Below are 20,144 nucleotides of genomic sequence, written 5' to 3'. Positions count from 1 at the left end.
CAGCAACGCATGGCAGGGGACAGCTAGTAACATTATATATAACTTTACTCTTGTACCCCACCATCATCTCCCCAAAGGGACTTGGGGCGGCTTACGTGTGGGACAGCATGCCCACGAGACAGAAAAGAAAAACAATCAATTAAAACAAAAACATTAAAATAAGAGCATTGTAAAATATAACAATCCAGATTTTAAAAAAACAGTTAAACATAAGAGTATAAAACAGCAGCACTGAAGCTCCATCAAACAATGTTATTTATTTGTTTGTTTGTTTGTTTACAATACTAGCCGTCCCCTGCCACGTGTTGCTGTGGCCCAGTCTGGTGATCTGGAAAATAAAGTAATGAGAAAGTGTTGGTTTCTAATATATGTAATTTCTTTCTGCTTGTGAGTAAACAGTATTTCTTGCTGTTTCTTTGTCAGTGTTGATGTGGAGACTGTCTGGTTTGCCTACTCTGGAACACGCGGCATATCATTGTCCTTCTTTAGGGGTCCCTTTCACATCTATGATACTATATCTCTCTGTGTGTGTGAATCATATCTATCTATATCTATGGCTGGATGACTCTTTGTCAGGAGGGCTTTGATTACGTTTTCTTGCCCTGGTGACGGGAGTTGGACTGGGTGGCCTTAAGTATTTCATGTTGGTCATGGGGTTCTGTGTGGGAAGTTTGCCCCAATTCTGTCGTTAGTGGGGTTCAGAATGCTCTTTGATTGTATGAGAACTATAAATCCCAGTAATTACAACTCCCAAATGTCAAGGTCTATTTCCCCCAAACTCCATCTGTGTTAATATTCAGGCATATGGAATATTTGTGCCAAGTTTGGTCCAGATCCATCATTGTTTGAGTCCACAGTGCTCTCTGGATGTAGGTGAACTACAACTCCCAAACTCAAGGTCAGTGTCCACCAAACCCTTCTCGTGTTTTCTGTTGGTTATGGGAGTCCTGTGTGCCACGTTTGGTTCAATTCCATCACTGGTGGAGTTCAAAATGCTCTTTGATTGTAGGTGAACTATAAATTCTAGCAACTACAACTCCCAAATGACAAAATCAATTTGTTTGAGTGAAGGACATACATTGGGTTGTTAGGTGTCCAAATGTGGTGTCAATTCGTCCAGCGGTTTTTGAGTTCTGTTAATCCCACAAACGAATATTACATTTTTATTTATATAGATTGTGATTTTTAATGCTTATATTGTCTTGTTAATTTTATGTTTATGCTGGTTTTTTTGTATGTATTGATGATGTACTTGGAAACCGCTCTGAGTCCCCTCGGGGAGATAGAGCGGTATATAAATAAAGTTTTGTTGTTGTTGATGTCACCTTCTCACCATACTCATAGGTTTTGCAGTTCTCTTGCCATTACTGTGGATCATTCTGTTCATAAAGCCTGATGCCTGAGGAAGAAGACCATGTCTACAAAAGCCTATGTTTCAAATTTCTTTCTCCCAGTTTGTCTCAAGGAAGATACAAGCTTCTTCTGTACATCGTAGAGATGTTAGAGAAGAAAAAGATCTTGGAGTCCTCATGGACAACAAGTTAAACATGAGCCAACAATGTGATGTGGTGGCAAAAAAGGCCAATGGGATTTTGTCCTGCATCAATAGGAGCATAGTGTCTAGATCTATGGAAGTCATGCTCCCCATGCTCTATTCCGCCTTGGTTAGACCACACCTGGAATATTGTTTCCAATTCTGGGCACCACAATTGAAGGGAGATGTTGACAAGCTGGAATGTGTCCAGAGGAGGGCGATTAAAATGATCAAGGGTCTGGAGAACAAGCCCTATGAGGAGCGGCTTAAAGAGCTGGGCATGTCTAGCCTGCAGAAGAGAAGGCTGAGAGGAGACATGACAGCCATGTATAAATATGTGAGAGGAAGTCATAGGGAGGAGACTGCTGCCCTGGAAACTAGGACGCAATGGTACAATGGCTTCAAACTACAAGAGAGGAGATTCCATCTGAACATGAGGAAAAACTTCCTGACTGTGAGAGCTGTTCAGCAGTGGAACTCTCTGCCCCGGAGTGTGGTGGAGGCTCCTTCTTTGGAAACTTTTAAACAGAGGCTGGATGGCCATCTGTCGGGGGTGCTTTGAATTTAATATTCCTGCTTCTTGGCAGGGGGTTGGACTGGATGGCCCATGAGGTCTCTTCCAACTCTTTGATTCTATGATTCTATGATCTATGATTCTAAGACCCATTCCTAAATTTTGGTCCAAAAAGCTGGGTCCAGAACACAAGTCAAAGCTTAGGAATCTGGCATTAGTTTATGGGAATAATAATAATAATAATAAACCTTTATTTGTACCCCGCTACCATCTCCCACAGGACTCAGTGCGGATTACAAGAGGCCGAGCCCAAAGTACATCATTAACAAAAACACAACAACATCATTAACAAAAACACAACAAACAACAATACAATGCAACAATAAATAAGCAAGCAATACAACAATAACAAAAGCACGACACTGTTAACAACCTGTGGCAGGGCCAAATGTAATGATTAAAATTCTAAAAATGCTGGGCATGTCCAGGTGAGGTAGAATGGATATTTTGGGAATAGAAGGGTGTGCAGACAATTCTAACTCTCTCATAAAGTGCATTAGGGACAATTGCTTGAGATTCCTTAATCTGGGAAGGCACACTGGAACATCTATGTGTTCAAGCTCCTTCTGAAGACTGCCAATGTTGGGGAGTGCCTGATGTCCTTGGGGAGGGAGTTCCGGAGTCATGGGGCCACCACCGAAAAGGCCCTGTCCCTCGTCCCCACCAATCGTGCTTGCGATGCTGGTGGGATCGTGAGCAGGGCCTCACCAGATGAACGAAGGGGTCGTGTGGGTTCGTATACGGAAATGCGGTCACGCAGGTAGGTGGGTCCCAAACCGTTTAGGGCTTTGTAGGTAAGCACCTGCACCTTGAATTGAGCCCGGAGAATGAACAGCAGCCAATGGAGTTCCTTAAACAGGAGGGTTGACCTCTCTCTGTAAAGAGCACCAGTTAAGGGAATCATTGTGATAGGCCTCACTAACCATTCTGAGCTCTTCGGGGACCTTCAGTTTGGCCAGGGATTAGAGCAGCGTTTCATCGCTTTCCATCCAGTGTAACCTACATGGCTGCTTGTTATGTCCAGTTGTCCAAGTGCTAGAGGAGAAGATTCATTCCCTGTTTATGTCTTGTTCTGGCTTCTGTGGGGATCTGCGGAGGGGATGGGGCTGCTTGTGCTTGTGGCCACCATGCGCGTATTAACCGCCATAATTATGTCACTGTGCTGTGACCTGCTTATTCAGAATGCCGCATAATAGAATTATTTTCCTCTCCAGTGGCAGGAGAATCGGCCCACAGCAGAAAAAGCAAACATCCAGTAATTTTTCCTTCAGGAAGTGAAAATGCGCACTCGCTCAGGGGACATATTCCATCTTATGTGCTGTAAAACTATCCTCAGATCAGCTTTAAGGAGGTCCCCAAGCTCATTTTCTAGTATCTAAGATCGAGTCACTCATAATGATAGCTGGAAAGCAAGCAGATGGATGACTTTTCTCCTGGGTTTATTATTGAAACAGAAGGTTAATACTGAAACAACTACAGAGGGAACGGGGTTTGTGAGGCATGAGGTGGACCAGCAACGCCGTTCGAGGATTGGGAGAAAGGAATACATTCTGCCTTTTCTCTTCTAAAAGGCCTGTCCTAGACTGGGGGTTGAACTAAAAGCATGGCAAAAATGTCGAGAGCTATCTAGAGGAAGTTGGGAAGATACTGGGGGAGCTTTTCTTAAGTTTTTGGCAGTGGAAGCTTGGGGTGGGTGCTCTGAATGGAATCAATGAGGTCCGGGCTGTGGCACAGGTATTTAGTAGCCAGCTGCATGAAATGAGGTCTTTAAAAAAAACTCTAAAATCAGGACAGGGAAAAAAGAGCAAGATTCAAAAAGCAGAGGGAATCCCAGACGAGAATCAATCAGGGCCAGTGAACACCTCCTAACAAAGGATTCCTTCAGGCAGAAATCAGCCAGGCTTTGAATCTGCAAGGCCATTAAATGCTAATCAAGGTGGTCAATCACAACAATTGCAACATGCAAGAGTTCTGACAGAGAGGTCAGAGAGTTCATGAGTTCAAACCCAGCCCGCGTCAGAGAGAGCTCCCAATCATTAATACACTAGCTTGCTGTTGACCTATACAGCCTGAAAAACAGTTGCATCTGTCAAGTAGGAAATTTAGGTACAGCTTTATGCAGAGAGGCTAATTTACGATGCCATAAAACCTTCCAGCTGCGTGCACAAGAATGAGAAAGTACTCCATCAAAGGACTCAGTGTCAGAAGCGGATGGTGAAGCGGCAGCTCCCCATGTGGCCGGAACCGAGCATACCCTCATGAAGCCGGAAAATGCTGGAATGTTAAATTGCCTCTGTGTCTGTGTATATATGTATGTATATGTGTGTGTATACACACACACGCACACACACACATACTTATATGTTATATGTCTAAATGGCATTGCATGTTTGCCATGTATATGTGCTTTGTAATCCACCTTGAGTCCCCTGCGGGGTGAGAAGAGCGGAATATAAATATTGAAAATAAATTATAAATAATAAATAATAGACTCCCATAGTCACTCACTCCAGATATCCCCATCTATCTCAAAAACTCAGGGCAATTTAAAGTAATAAAACTGTATAAAAGGCTAAAATATATTTTAAAATATGAGTATTATCTTAAAATAATAGGCAAAAGGAAGTTGCTGCTCTAATGACCACCTTGACCATCACAGAAACATCAGAGTGTTAGGGCTGGAAGGGACCACAAAGGATATCTAGTTTTGGTTGCTGGGAGTTTTTTGGGCTGTATGGCCATGTTCCAGAAGCATTTTCGCCTGACATTTTGCCCACATCTATGGCAGGCATCCTCAGAGGTTGAGGGGTCTGTTGGAAGCTAGGCAAGTGAAGTTTATATATCTGTGGAGTGTCCAGAGACGGAGAAATAACTCTTGTCTACAAAGAAGAAGCCACTGAAATCCACAAACATGTGGACAACTTTGATCATTTTCAATGAGGAAACCATTAAAATGATCAATATCTGGCTACTAGTATTAAAAAAAAACTCTAAATCAGGACAGGAAATAAAGAGCAAGACTCAAAAAGCAGGGGAATTCCAAACAAGAATCACTCTGGGCCAGCTAACACCTCCCAACAAAGGACTCCCACAGGCAGCAATCAGCCAGGCTTTGAAGCTGCAAGGCCATTCAATGCTAATCAAGATGGCCAATTGCAAAACAGATTAAGAGTTCTTCCTCCCACACTGGACATTCCTCGGATATATAAACCCAATTTTCCTAGTTTCCAACAGACCTCACAACCTCTGAAGAGGCCTGCCACAGATGCAGGTAAAACGTCAGGAGGAAATGCTTCTGGAAATGACCCCTTCTCAGATATTTAAAGATGGCTACTATGTCCCCTCCTCAGAAGTCCAAATGGGTAAGTTACCTTTGACTTCTTCCCGTGTTGACATTTTCTCTTCTGTCCATGCATCCTTGGCTGCAGGCCTTTTACTATAGATACCCTCTTTGTGTTTGATTGCTACAGCATCCGGAGGGTTTTCTTCCCTTGAGCCAAGCTCCTGGGCTGGGAATTTGGGAGGGACGGCATCATTCGATCCTGTTTAAAAACGAATAAAAAACAACTGTACAACAGAGACAAACTGGAAGATAAAAGCACATGAGTAAAATGCTGATTGGACACAAAGAGAAAAGCTGTACCTTGGAACAAACAGTTGAAAAATATCTGCAAATAAAAGAAATCTTGGGGAAAGATTGTTGTATTCAGAGCTTTACTCTGGTTCAGCTTTAAACTATAAACAAACTTCAATTTTTCAATCTCTCACACATTCAGCTTGTTCTGCACAAAGGCCATCAAGCGCTCTGCCACCAAAAACTTTCACCTCTCTCACTACCTTGCCCATATGATGATCCACATATTATCCTTATGCCGGCTTCTCGCTGAGTCCCAGACTGTTTAGAAACCTGCAAAGGACTGCCTGTTGCAATCTGAAGCAGCATTTTCCATTATTATACAGCTCTTAGACGAGGAATTTCTTCCTAAAGTTTAAGTGGAATCTCTTTTCTTGTCATTTGAATCTGTTAATTCGGGTTCTAGTTTCTGGAGCAGCAGAAAACAAGCTAGCTCCACCTTCTCTGTAACATCTCTTCAATTATTTATGTACAGCTATCTTCTCATCTTTCAGTCTTCTCCAAGCTAAACATACCCAGCTCCCTAAGTCATTTCTCCAAGGGCATCCTCTGGATCCAGCAGAAAAAACAGGACCCAAAGTTGTCATTCATCTGGTTCTCATAGACTCACTAGGACTGGTTGTTAAAATTGTTGAAAGATATGGAGTCTGAAGAGCTAAAAGGAAAGTGTTGTAAGGAAGCTCCAACTAAGTCCAAAGCTCGGCAACAAGGTTGCTCACCTGAGCTGGGTACAGGGACCACACAACGCCCCTGTTATGCCAGCTCCACTGGCTGCCTATTAACTTCCAAACACAATTCAAAGTGCTGGCTTTGGCCTATAAAACCCTGAATGGTTCTGACCCAGTTTACTTGTCTGAATATATCTCCCGCTACGATCCACCTAGGGTCCTAAGATCAACTGGGGAGTTCCTGTTCGTTGTCCCCCCATTATCGCAATCGCGGTTGATGGGGACAAGGGACAGGGCCTTTTCTGTGGTGGCCCCTTGACTGTGGACCTCCCTTCCAAGTGAAACCAGATCTGCTTCATCCCTCCTGACCTTTCGGAAACAAGTGAAGACCTGGCAATGGGATCAGGCCTTTGCAGATTAGGCTGACCTGCTGCCGCAACGGCTTTTACGGAACTGATTGACTGCCCCTTAGACGATGACTTAAACCGGCGACTGTTGACTCTTGAATGTTTTATACTGTTTTATATTGTTTTATTGTTATATTGTATTTAAACTGCATTTATGTTTTTGGTTGTGGGCACCATGGGGTGCCGTTTTGTTAGCTGCCCTGAGTCCCTCTGCGGAGGTTGAGATAGGACGGGATACAAATGTCCGAAATAAATAAATGTAGTCCAGCCTTTGATTGTGCCTGTACCTGATCTCTCTGGGGATTCTGGGCCTGTTAGGCATCCTGACGATGACAGTAGGGATTCTGGATCTGCAGACCAGCAAGAGAATCAGGAGATTTTAAGCCCTGAGCATGAGAGCTCTCTGTCTGAGGGAGGCCACATTCCAGAAAGGCAGTTCCCTAGAGATGCGATGTCAAAGGCAGCTCAGGGGAGGAAGATGCAAGGGAGGAAGATGCAACTCTAAGTGGATGGACTAAGGAGCAGCAGTTAGATAGGAGACTGATGTTTCGTCAACATAGAGTTTCTCATGAAGCTGTTTGAAGGTTAAGTCACTTATTAGCCAAGAAGCCCTTATTAGTTTTTGAAGGGAAAAGGCACAGTTTATATTAGAGACACCAACAGATCATTTCCTCAGTTTAGACAACATTGATTTTGGAGAGGAGAACTCCTGCCAAGTCAAGTCTTCCAAGGGATCTCTAGTTTCAGGTTTTCTTGAGTTCATGTTTCAAGCTCTTAAGGACTATTCCTGTATTGCATGTTTGGATTTATCCTGCTTTTGTATTCCTGGTTTTTGATGCATTTCATGAACTCTTATTCCTGTGTTGTGAACACTGATTTTTACAGTATTTTGCTGGATTGCTTTTTTATATATATACTTCAATAAACTGCTTTGCTATTTTACCTTGGACTGGATTGTGTGTTAAGTACAGAGGTGATTCCCAGCCTTGGAGTGCAACAGAAAGTCAAGAGTAGCAAGGAGGAAGACAAGACAAGAGAAAAGGGTGTTCAGAAAAAAAGGACTGGTTACTCCAAAAGTGCATGGAAGAGGTTAGTGTATTTAGCCTGGAGAAGAGAAGGTTGAGAGGGGACATAACAGCCACATTTAAATATCTGAAAAGATCTCATATGGAATACAAAGCCAGCTTGTTTTCAGTGGATCAAGAGATCATGGCGCTGAGTAATGAAAGAAATTCCACATGAACATTAGAAAAAACATCCTGATGGTGAGAGCAGATTAACAGTGAAATACTTTGCTTAAATTGCATATTCATGAATGCCAGAAAGGGGTTGATATTGATGACCCTTGTGGTCTATTCCAGCTTTAGGCATCTATGAATCCACCTCTCTTGTGATCTTTATGCATATCGCTTCTCCACTTTCAGCTGCCCAAAGGACTCACTTCCTCAAGTTTCCATCCTTTCTCCTCTGTTGCTTTGTATACCAGGAATTGTTTTTCAGACTATGTCATGCCACACCTCCCGCCAATTTCTTTCATCCTATCTTTTGGGCTTTGGCTTCATAACATACTTTCCATTCTATACTATAGCCAAGTCCAAGTAAGGTAACTGGAACAACTGCATGTTTTCCCCTATTTATCTCCACTTTCCCTTTGTTGTGGTTATCAACACGATATACTAATTTTAAACCCATAAAAGTTCTATCCCTTCAACTTTACATTAAAATGTGATGCTGCGACTCTAAAGGCATGTCATTAAGCCTCATAGGAATCTTCCAGGGCTTGTTTTGAGCATGTCTGGCTGGCAGATGTATTTTCAGGAGTTCAAGTAAGGACTAAGGAACTTGTCAAGGGCCGAAGGATCATCTCTTGGGGGCCATATGTCAACAGACAGTGGAGCTGAAGCCACCAGTGAATGGAGGTAACAACTTTATTTTATGTCCAAGCCTCTTGCTTGGAATGATCACTAGCAGGCAGGTTTGAAACCAACCCAAAACTGTGAAAGGCAGAAGATTTTCCCTCTTCAGGTTAGAAAAAACACACATCCAACCATCTCCTGATGCTCTGAATACAGCTGGACTGAAAACTCCAAACTTTTAGAAATTGAAAGGAAATGAGCCCTATTATTTGTTTCTCTATGCAGCAGTAAGGTATGCCATAAAAACACCAAGGAATAGCAAACTGTCTCCATAAAGGTTCAAGGACTGTGTAGCAGCATTTGTGGTTAGAATGAGGCATGAGAACCAGGGAAACCTGGATTCAAACTCTGCTCAATGAATCAACGCAGTGAGAAACCTTGAGCCAGACCTTCTCACTTTCACTCTCAATCACTGTGCTTGACCTGCTTCAAATTACTGCACAATGCCAGGGAGAAACAATGCATTTTGCCTTGAAATACTTGGAGGGAAAGCAGAAGAATATGGCTATAATAAATACATGACAGTAATTTCAAGGCTGCTCTTGAGAACCAAAATGATTTGAAAGCACACAAAGGAACTGGATCTATATTTTATGTTAATATCACCCGGTTTTCAACTAGCATCTCTTCCCCATCAATGAACGCTATAGCCAAAGTATCTAAAATAATTTAGTTTGTGTTGTCAAAGGCTTTCATGGCGGGAATCACTGGAGACTAGAAATTCAACCCTAGTCTCCAAAGTCCTAATGTGCATCTACATTGTAGAATTAATGCTTTAGCTGCCATAACTCAATGCTATAGAATCCTAGGAGTTGTAGTTTGGCGAAGAGGAAGGAGAGAGAGAGATTGACAAGCTGGAATGTGTCCAGAGGAAGGCGACTAAAATGATCAAGGGTCTGGAGAACAAGCCCTATGAGGAGCGGCTTAAGGAGCTGGGCATGTTTAGCCTGAAGAAGAGAAGGCTGAGAGGAGATATGATAGCCACGTATAAGTATGTGAGAGGAAGTCACAGGGAGGAGGGAGCAAGCTTGTTTTCTGCTTCCCTGGAGACTAGGACATGGAACAATGGCTTCAAACTACAAGATTCCATCTGAACATGAGGAAGAACTTCCTGACTGTGAGAGCCGTTCAGCAGTGGAACTCTCTGCCCCAGGGTATGGTGGAGGCTCCTTCTTTGGAAACTTTTAAACAGAGGCTGGATGGCCATCTGTCAGGGGTGCTTTGAATGCAATATTCCTGCTTTTTGGCAGGGGGTTGGACTGGATGGCCCATGAGGTCTCTTCCAACTCTATAATTCTATGATCCTATGAGTATTCAGACTGGAAACAGCAACAAAACAGCCCACTATATGGCTCAGATATGTGGATGACACCTTCGCCATTTGGAGCCATGGAGAAGAAGAAACTAAACAAGTTCCTGGACCACCTTAACAGCATCCATCCAAACATCCAATTCACTATGGAAAAAGAAAATGAAGGAAAACTGCCTATTCTAGATGTCCTAGTCACTTGCAAATCAGATCAACAATTGGGCCACACAGTTTACACAAAACCTACACACATGGATAGATACCCACATAAAAACTCCAACCATCACCCAGTCAAAAAAGAAACACAATTAAAGCCCTGGCAGACTGTGCAAACAGGATCTGCAAAGCCCGCCTCTTTCAAGGAGAACTGAACTACCTAAACTGGGCTCTATAGGCCAATGGAGACTCCACCACAGACATCAGAAGACCAAGAACAAGCCACGAGAGTCAAGACAAAGATCCACCCAGAGGAAAAGTGTTCTTGCCATACAACAAGGGAATCACTGACCACATAGGAAAGCTGATGAAGAAACACAACCTAAAAGACTATCTACAGACCCAGTAAGAAAATCTGAAAAATGCTCAGTTCAGCAAAGGAGTCTTCTGGATACAACGCAGCTGTGGACAAGTCTACATAGGGACCTCCAAACGCAGCAGCATTGCCCAGACACGAATCAAGGAACATGAAAGGCACTGCAGACTACTTCAACCAGAGAAGTCAGCCACAGCAGAGTACCTGATGAACCAACCTGGACACAGCATATTATTTGAGAACACAGAAATGCTGGACCACACCAACAACCACCATGTCAGACTACACAGAGAAGCCATTGAAATCCACAAGCATGTGAACAATTTCATCAGAAAGGGGGAAACCATGAAAATGAACAAAATCTGGCCCCAGTATTTAAAAAACTCTAAAATCAGGATAGTAAATAAAGAGGAACACTCAAACAACAGGGGAATTCCTGACATTAAACAATCAGCTAACACTTCCCAACAAAGGATTCCCCCAGATAGGAATCAGCCAGTCTTTGAAGCTTCAAGGCTACTCAATGCTAATCAAGCTGGCCAATTGCAACAATTACATTTGCCTCAAGCAGACAAGAGTTCTTTCTCCCACCCTGGACATTCAATAGATATATAAATCTCACTTGCCTAGCTTTCAACAGACCCCTCAACCTCTGAGGATGCCTGCCATAGACGTGGGCATAAAATTAGGGGAGAATGCTTCTGGAACATGATAATACCACCTGGAAAACTCACAGCACCCAATAATTTACTTTCTTTTTGTTTTAATAGGCTTTAATAACAACTATACTGGCCACTTATCAGTCTGCAAAGGTACACTCCTATATGAGTAAGTCAAAGAGGCAATGAAGGTGCTTACTGCTGTCAAAAGCAAAGAGCCAATACACACATATGAAAGTTAGGAGAAAATCCAAATCATAATAAGACTTAATAATAAAGGTTTGAACATAAAATCGCAAATATAAAGATTATTGTGAAAATATGAAAGTAAACTTGAGGTAGCATTTAGGATGATTGCAAATAGATATCTTTCTGGCCTATTAAAAACACAACAGGTTCTTTTTTCCTCAAGACTACCTGAATCCATACATCAATATCCAGGGATGAAAGTCTCTTATTTTTGGGTTGTTGTAGGTTTTTTCAGGCTATATGGCCATGTTCTAGAGGCATTCTCTCCTTACGTTTCACCTGCATCTAGAGAATGCCTCTAGAACATGGCCATATAGCCCGAAAGAACCTACAACAACCCAGTGATTCCAGCCATGAACACCTTCGACAACACATTGAACATCTCTTATTTTTGTTGCTTAATTGTTCCTGTCTTTGGAGAGTGTTTTAGACAACCCTAGACATTTCTCTGCAAAGCTATATATATATATATATATATATATATATATGCACTGGGTTATGTAGATTATTGTAATCTATCTGTATTTTAAAAATATAACTAGTTTTGTGTTGCCCCTGTAAATATATTAAATAGAATTAGATTTGTAATTTTTGTGTAGTGCCTCAGGAATGCCAATGTTGTTACTCACCGAAACACATTGGGCTTTTTAAAGCAAATGAAGCAAGTGACCATATTTTAGCACATGGAGCTTTGTCTCCTACTTTGCTTTGACTGCTCTATAACTAGTGTAAAACCTATGTATTTATTTTTATTTATTTACTCTGTTTATACCCCGCCTTTCTTTACCCCAAAGGCGATCATCTCAGTTCGGTCCAACCCATTTAAGAGCCACACAACAATCTGCTGATGCTGTCTTATTGCACACAAAACCATCTCTTCAGCAAATGCTCCATGTATAAAACCCAGAGTATGGAGAAGCCTAAACACACCTTTGATCAAAGTGAGAGTAATGTGAAATACCTGAGTGGGAGCTCTCCACAGTAGTCTCTGACCTGATCCGAGACAAGCTGAGTGCTTCCTTCGAACAGGGGACATAGTACATCTCTGAACTTCCTGGCGGTTTGTAAGGCACCAAAAGTGGCGGATCTGCAAGAGATGAAGCAAAGTGGGTGAGAAAAAAGCAGCCATTTTAGCAACTGATGGGGTAAAACTATATAATAATAATAATAATAATAATAATAATAATAATAATAATAATAATGACACTTTATTTGTACCCCGCTACCATTTCCCCAAGGGACTCGGTACGGCTTACATAAGCCCGAGCCCAAACACAACAATACAAGCAATTAAAATAAAACATGGACGATAAACATATAACATTATCATTAAGACAACATACAATTGAAAACTATGGGAAGGCCAAATGTAAAAAATTAAAATTGGAAATAGTGCTGAGGCATGGACGAAAAGGTGATAGTGGCGTTTGTGGAAGACATACGAGCAGACCTAAAAATATAAAGTGCTTTGGAGAGACAAAGTGCTATGGGATCATTATTCCGGGAAGGCACCCTGGAACAACCATGTCTTCAAGCTCCTCCTAAAGACTGCCAGGGTTGGGGCCTGCCTGATGTCCTTAGGGAATGAGTCCCAGAGTCGAGGGGCCACTACCGAGAAAGCCCTCTCTCTCGTCCCCACCAATCATGCCTGCGATGCTGGTGGGATCAAGAGCAGGGCCTCTCTGGATGATCAAAGGGATCGTGTGGGTTCATACACAGAGATGCGGTCACGCAGGTAGGCGGGTCCCAAACCGTTCAGGGTTTTGAAGGTAAGAACCTGCACTTTGAATTGGGTCCGGTAGATGAATGGCAGCCAGTGGAGCTCCTTGACCAGGAGGGTTGACTGCTCCCTGTAAGAAGCCCCAGTTAACAACCTGGCTGCCAACCATTAGATCATCTGAAATTTCCAGGCCGTTTTCAAGGGCAGCCCCACGTACAGTGCATTGCAGTAATCCAGTCTAGAGGTGACCAAGGTGTGGGTTTGGGTTTATGAATACAATTTCGTAAAGTTACTCACATAGAAGGCCTCTCATTCCTATAGCTAGTAAGACCCCAGATGCTTCCTCTCAGAAATAGAAATCTTCTTTCTGATAAGATGTCATGCTGATTCACATACTCTAGAGCAGTGGTTCTCAACCTTCCGAATGCCGCAACCCCTTAATCCAGTTCCTCCTGTTGTGGTGACCCCCAACCATAACATTATTTTTGTTGCTACTTCATGACTGTAATATTGCTGTTATGAATCATAATGTAAATATCTGATATGCAGGATGGATTTTCATTCATTGGACCAAATTTGGCACAAATACACAAATTTGGCAAATTTGAATGCTGGTGGAGTTGGGGGAGATTGATTTTTGTCATTTGGGTTGGAGCCGTTCCATGTGGCGCCTGAGAGTGTGGGCGCCTTGGTGTCTTCATTTTTAGGCCTCTTCCTGGGGTCATTTGGAGTGCCTATTCAGAAAATTGCATTGGATAGACCATATCAGCTCTAAATGATTAAATATGGTTTTCTGTGGGTGAGCAGATGGCGACTACCGGAGGGCACATGTTCTGTATCAGAAACTAGAGCTGATGTAGTCTATCCAATGCAATTTTCTGAATCAGCACCCCAAACAACCAAACCGAATCTAAAGTTGATCAAAAACCATTTTGTAACCCTTTTGGCACTAATGTTGGAGAGTGGTCCCTGGTCCCGAAAGTTCCTCTACACACACAAGGCTGGACAGACAGGTATCACCCATTACAATTTTATGTAAGCCACCCATTTTTCAGGCTGCCATCACAAATCTCCTCCCCTAGCCATTAATACGGATTGGCAGACCAAAGAACAAATTGGATTTCTCACCGGACTGTCTGCTCAAAATGGATCTCTGGTTCGTGCCGCTTAGGAATTCAAGTCTCTTCTGAGGAAGGTGTCTTGGAGCATCCATCTCACTGCTGTCAGCTCTGACAAATATCTCTGCTGAATAGGTTGTCTTTCCGGGGCTTTCTGTGGTTATCTGAGTGATGGCATCTGATGACATCCTTTCCGTCTGAGAAGCAGCCGTGGTCTTTGCGCTCTCTTCCAGACGCTGCCCACCGGATCTAGGACTTCTAGCACTGCTTTGGTCTGCAGATGGAGCATTCTGCCTGCTTTCCAACAATTCCTGACTTTGGCATGGGGCTGGTTCTGCCACAACTTGGAAAGTGGGGTGCTTAACCTGAGAAACAGGTGCTAGTGCAGTTGGGAAATATGAAGACTCCTGAGTCATTTGGGAAAAGTCTATGAGTTTTGACTTAGAGGTAGTTTCTAAAGAACTAGGTGGAGCATTTATAGTTGCTGCTGGATGAAGATTACTCTTAACTCCATCAACATGTCTCGTTTCAGCCCTAGAGTCCAATCGAAATGGATGATCCATATCTACACGCTTTGGAGATATAGTAATGTGAACACCTGACAGGGCTTTCCTGGTCTGGGATGGAGGAAACCCTGGCTTGTCCATTGCTTTGTGACTTGGAGAAGGAGATGGTAATGGACTGCTGCTTCCTAAATGTATGTCTTCAGCCCTATCTAAATGTGAATCAAATGGGAATTTACTCTCTTTCATCAACATGCCTTTAGGCTCAGGGGCATGAGAAAAGCTTCCATCTGCAGACCTACCTTGGGGGCAAGCATCATCTGTCTTCTCTAGAGGGATGTTTGTGAAACAGGATAAATCATCCACCATTCCTTTGGGGTTAGGTTTGTGATCACAAACATCACCTAAGGGTCTCCCAGATCTTCTTGGCTCAGTCGATATTTGGGGAAAAGGATGAGCTTCTTTGTGGTGGATCATTTGTTCAATATGATCAGCCTGAGATTTTCCTACTGAGACAATGCTCTCGTCTTTGATTCCAACAATGGACGTGCCTTGATGGCCCCCTTTGCCTGAGGAAAATCCAACACTCTGATCTGGCACCTGATTGGGTGCGATACCTGCAAGTGCAGGGGGTTTAAAAGGTTCTTTCCGTGATGTATCAGGTGTCAACCATTCGTTATTAACAGGTTGGCTACCCAAAAATGCTGAAACAGAAGGAGTGGGTTTATGAAGGCCAGAGCAGGAAGTCGAAGGAGAATATGACCTCTTGCGAGATGCAAACGTGATAGAAGTAATTTGCTTGGCATGTTCTATGGAAGAGTTGCTGACCATCAGCTTAGCCTGGGTGGATGTTTTCACTCCACGTCCTGCAAGTGCTCTGGAGTCACTAGTCAGGTCCATCAGATTGGTGTCAATGACACTACCAACGGGAACATGAACACTGTGTTTGGAGTCCAAGGGATTATCTGAGTGAGTCTGAAGCTGGTTGGGGACATAGGTTTGCAATCTCTTTGAAGGCTTTGCATCTGAGCCGTTTTGAAGGCTGGTTCCATGCATTGGTCCAGTCTCAGCTGTATTCACCTCTGGAAATTCAGCTAGTTGGAAATTATGTGTATGGATGGCCTTTTGTAGCTCAGTGCCACCTGGAAGTTTTGAGAGTTCTGAGCTGCCCTTTGAAACAGGATCTGAGCTAGAGATCTTTCCATTTCTCCACAGTGAACCCTGTTAGGAATACAAGAGAGACAGAAAATTACATCATGCATAATTCATTAATACAGCTCTCCTGTAGCAGGTCTAGAGCTCTGCTAATTGAAATAGGCAATAAAATAAACAACTTTACAATTGGCCCTCCACATTGACAGGTTTGACTTCTGTGGATTTGATTATATGGAGATCTGATCAAAATATTATCTCTAGAAATCTTTAGGCTGTCTAGTGTGAGTCTACGTTGAACTTCTGCTGGAAGTTGACCACGGGAACAAATAGGGAGAACACCTCTATAGGAAACTCTCTAGGTTCTAGTGTGAATCGGTGGAAGTTGACCATAGAGCAGTGGTTCTCAACCTGTGGGTCCCCAAATGTTTTGGCCTTCAACTCCCAGAAATCCTAACAGCTGGTAAACTGGCTGGGATTTCTGGGAGTTGTAGGCCAAAACACCTGGGGACCCACAGGTTGAGAACCACTGCCATAGTCATGCTGGGGGGACTCAAAGACACATATTAGGAATACAGCTTGGAAATCCATAGTAAAGAAAATGATTTGTGTAGAAGTTATGAAGATATTAGAACACGTTTAGTAAGAGCTTGAAGACCTGGTGGTTTCAACAAGCCATTGAGAATGATTAGTTCTAGGGCTGAGCCACTGTCTAGGCTCAGCCCTAGACATTGTTGAATATGGCCTTATTCTTCCTACCAATTACCCAGGTCACTTTCTCTAATAGGCCCGGAAATGATCAGCCATAGGCCCTGCTATAGCACTGCACTTAATTCCTGGGCCCCCTAAAATTTTAGAGCTTGCACTAATCTCGGCCCGGCCTTTTAAATTGCCTTGAACAAGCAGGATTACTTTTAATATATATGTGTTACTAGCTGTACCGACCAGGTGTTGCTGTGGCCAACCTTCCCTCCCTCTTTCTCTCCTCCTTTCTTTCTCTCCTTCCTTCCCTCCCTCCCTCTTTCCTTCCTTCCCTTTTTTCTTTCCTTCTCTCCTTCCTTCCTTCCCTTTCTCTTCTCTTCCCTTCTCCCCTTTTCTTTCCCTTTCCCTTTCTCCCCTTTCTCCCTTCTCTACCTATTCTTGGACTGCAACTCCCAGCAGTGCTCCTGATCTATCTAACTACCTACCTATCTCTAGCTAATCTATCTATCTGGAGGATTGCTGGGAGCTGCAGTCCAGGAATAGGAAATTGGAAATATGCAGGGATTGGGATGCTCTCAAAGAAATCCAAGGAGAAGAAAGCTTACAGCTTGGAAGCAGTGCATTTGGATCATCCTCCTCTCCTAAAGGGTTTGGTCTAGGGATGCTGGGAGCTATAGTCTGGAAGAGAGTTTGAATATGCTATTGCGTGTTTTGTTTGCCAGAGGGAGTTGTTTTTGCGCATGCAATGCAACTTCTTTTTGCTTTTTTTGGCTTTTAAGTCCCTTCCACTGTGTTTTTCAGTGATTTTATGAGTGACGGTCGCTCGTTGGCCTGATAGGTGTATTGTGTCCAAATTTGGTGTCAATTCATCCAGTGGTTTTTAAGTTATGTTAATCTCACAAACGAACATTACATTTTTATTTATACAGATGGCGACAAATTTTATGCTTATATTGTTTTGTTAATTTATTTATTTACGTTTATTTACAGTATTTACATACCACTTTTCTCACCCCTAGGGGGGAGAAAATCTTATGGTTATGTTGTTTACTCTGTATGTATTGATGATGTTGGGTTGTTGTAGGTTTTTCCAGGCTATATGGCCATGTTCTGGAGGCAATTTTTCTCCTGACGTTTCGCCTGCATCTATGGCAAGCATCCTCAGAGGTAGTGAGGTCTGTTGGAAGTAGGAAAAATGGGTTTATATATCTGTGGAATGACCAGGGTAATGTTTCAGCTGATCACCTTAATTTGCATTCAATGGCCTGGAAGCGCCTGGGGGAATCTCTTGTTGAGAGTGAATTGATGTGTCTGATTGTTTACTCTCTGTTGTTTTGTATTGATGATGTTACTTGGAAACCGCTGAGCCCCCCTTGGGGAGATAGAGCGGTATATAAATAAAGTATTATTATTATTATTATTATTGTACATCCCCACATTTGTCTCACACTCCCTATATACCAGTGGTTCCCAACCTGTGGTCCACAGACCACCAATGAACCGCAAGAATTAAAATATGGTCCAAGGCTTCAACATTACTACACCGTTGCAACGAGAGCGACTGGTCATGCAAAACCCTCTTATAGTGCCGGGGCTTATTAAATATGGTTTTCTGGGGGCAGGCAGATGGTAACTACTAGATGGCCTATGTTCTGTATCAGAAACTAGAGCTGATATGGTCGATCCAATGCAATTTTCTGAATGAGTACCCAAAAAACCAAACCGAATCTAAAGTTAACCTAAAACTGATTTGTACCCTTTTTGGTACTAGTGTTGGAGAGTAGTCCCTGGTCAAAGTGGTCTCTGGTGGTCAAGTGGTCCCTGGTCAAAAAAAGGCTGGAAACCACTAATACTGTATATACTCGAGTATAAGCCTAGTTTTTCAGCCCTTTCTTTAGGCTGAAAAAGTCCCCCTCGGCTTATACTCGAGTCAAGGTTATTTATTATTTTCCTCTGTTATTGTTTTTATTGCATTTATAATTTTACTCTTATTATTATTACATTTATAATTTTACTCTAATATTATTATTACATTTATAATTTTACTCTCTATTATTATTATTATTACATTTATTATTTGACGATATTATTATTGGTATTACATTTCCATTATTATTATTATTATTATTATTATTATTATTATTATTACATTTATTATTTGTCGATATTATTATTGGTATTACATTTCCATTATTATTATTATTATTATTATTACATTTATAATTTTACTCTAATATTATTATTACATTTATAATTTTACTCTCTATTATTATTATTATTATTACATTTATTATTTGTCGATATTATTATTGGTATTACATTTCTATTATTACATTTATTATTTTACTCTCTTTATTATTATTGGAAGGATACGTAAGCACATTTACATTGAAGAAGATTAGAATAATGGTTTAATCAGAGTTGGGCAGTCTTAAATTACAGTTTTATGTAAATATTTAATCTACTGATGCCTCAATCAATGTAATTTTATTGGTATCATTTTTAATTTGAAATTTACCAGTAGATGCTGCAATTCCCACCCTCGGCTTATACTCAAATCAATATGTTTTCCCAGTTTTTTCTGATAAAATTAGGTGCCTCGGCTTATATTCGGGTCGGCTTATACTCGAGTATATACGGTATATACGTTACATTGAATATTTCCTTTTAATGGTAGCTGATAAATGACTGACATAAAATTAAAGCAAAGTTTTAAAGACTGATTACAAAGCTCATGCTAAATATCTTAAAGTCAAACGAACACTCCAAAATTAGCACACACCAACAAAGGAAATCTAAAGCATCAGCAGAAAAATAGAAAAGCGCTTCATAGAATAGAAGAGTTTCAGAAGGCACCTAAAAATGGAAGAGATTTCACAAGACAGTTCACCAGCCTCCTAATACCTGTCCTCGTGCTTTGCAATTCCCAGTTGAATGGCATTCTCTGAAAGTGGAATTTGCTTTGCGTGTAAGACAGAATGAAGTTCTATTTAGATGTTTTATTAAATGTCAGTTAAAGGTGATATCCAGTGCTTAGCTTCCTTAGTAAAAAGTGATATCAACATGTACAGGCAACTGATCTGCAAGTTTCCTTACTCCTTCCTTTTCTCATTAATTGATACATCTAGGAGTTGGAGGAATAGCAAATATGGTTGAAAAAATGCTTCCAAAACCATATAAATATTTGGAATCAGCTTCTAGATCAGCGTTTCTCAACTTGGGGGGGTAAAGGCCCCCGGGGAGGGGGATCGCGAAGGGGTTTCAGAGAGGTTGTCAAACACCATCAGAAAATATATACTTCTGATGGTCTAAGGAACCTCTTTTGCAGAGGAGGCTAAAGATCTCTCCACCTGTCCTTCTCTTCCTTTTTGGAAACACATGGCGAATCCTACCACTAAAAGCCCTCCTCCCGCTGTGATTGACCAGCCTCACTCCAAGCGGGGAGAGGAGATGTGTACTCGGTGCAT

General features: G+C 42.0%; 1 protein-coding gene across 2 annotated transcripts in view; it reads right to left on the bottom strand.

Moving 5' to 3' along the window:
* The window catches only part of ALMS1 (ALMS1 centrosome and basal body associated protein), a 121,961-nt gene that overhangs the window by 38,850 nt on the left and 62,967 nt on the right, over positions 1–20,144 (bottom strand). For both annotated transcript variants that reach the window (XM_067468541.1, XM_067468540.1), the window contains exons 9-11: positions 14,331–16,044; positions 12,444–12,569; positions 5,480–5,650 (exon numbers count right to left, since the gene is read on the bottom strand). In XM_067468541.1, coding sequence (XP_067324642.1) covers positions 5,480–5,650; positions 12,444–12,569; positions 14,331–16,044 — 2,011 coding nt within the window. The remainder of the gene's footprint in view (positions 1–5,479; positions 5,651–12,443; positions 12,570–14,330; positions 16,045–20,144) is intronic.

This window comes from Anolis sagrei, chromosome 5 (assembly GCF_037176765.1).
Source record: "Anolis sagrei isolate rAnoSag1 chromosome 5, rAnoSag1.mat, whole genome shotgun sequence".
Classification (NCBI taxonomy): Eukaryota; Metazoa; Chordata; class Lepidosauria; order Squamata; family Dactyloidae; genus Anolis; species Anolis sagrei.
Note: the sequence above shows the minus strand (reverse complement) of the source record. Positions and strands in the feature narration are given on the sequence as shown.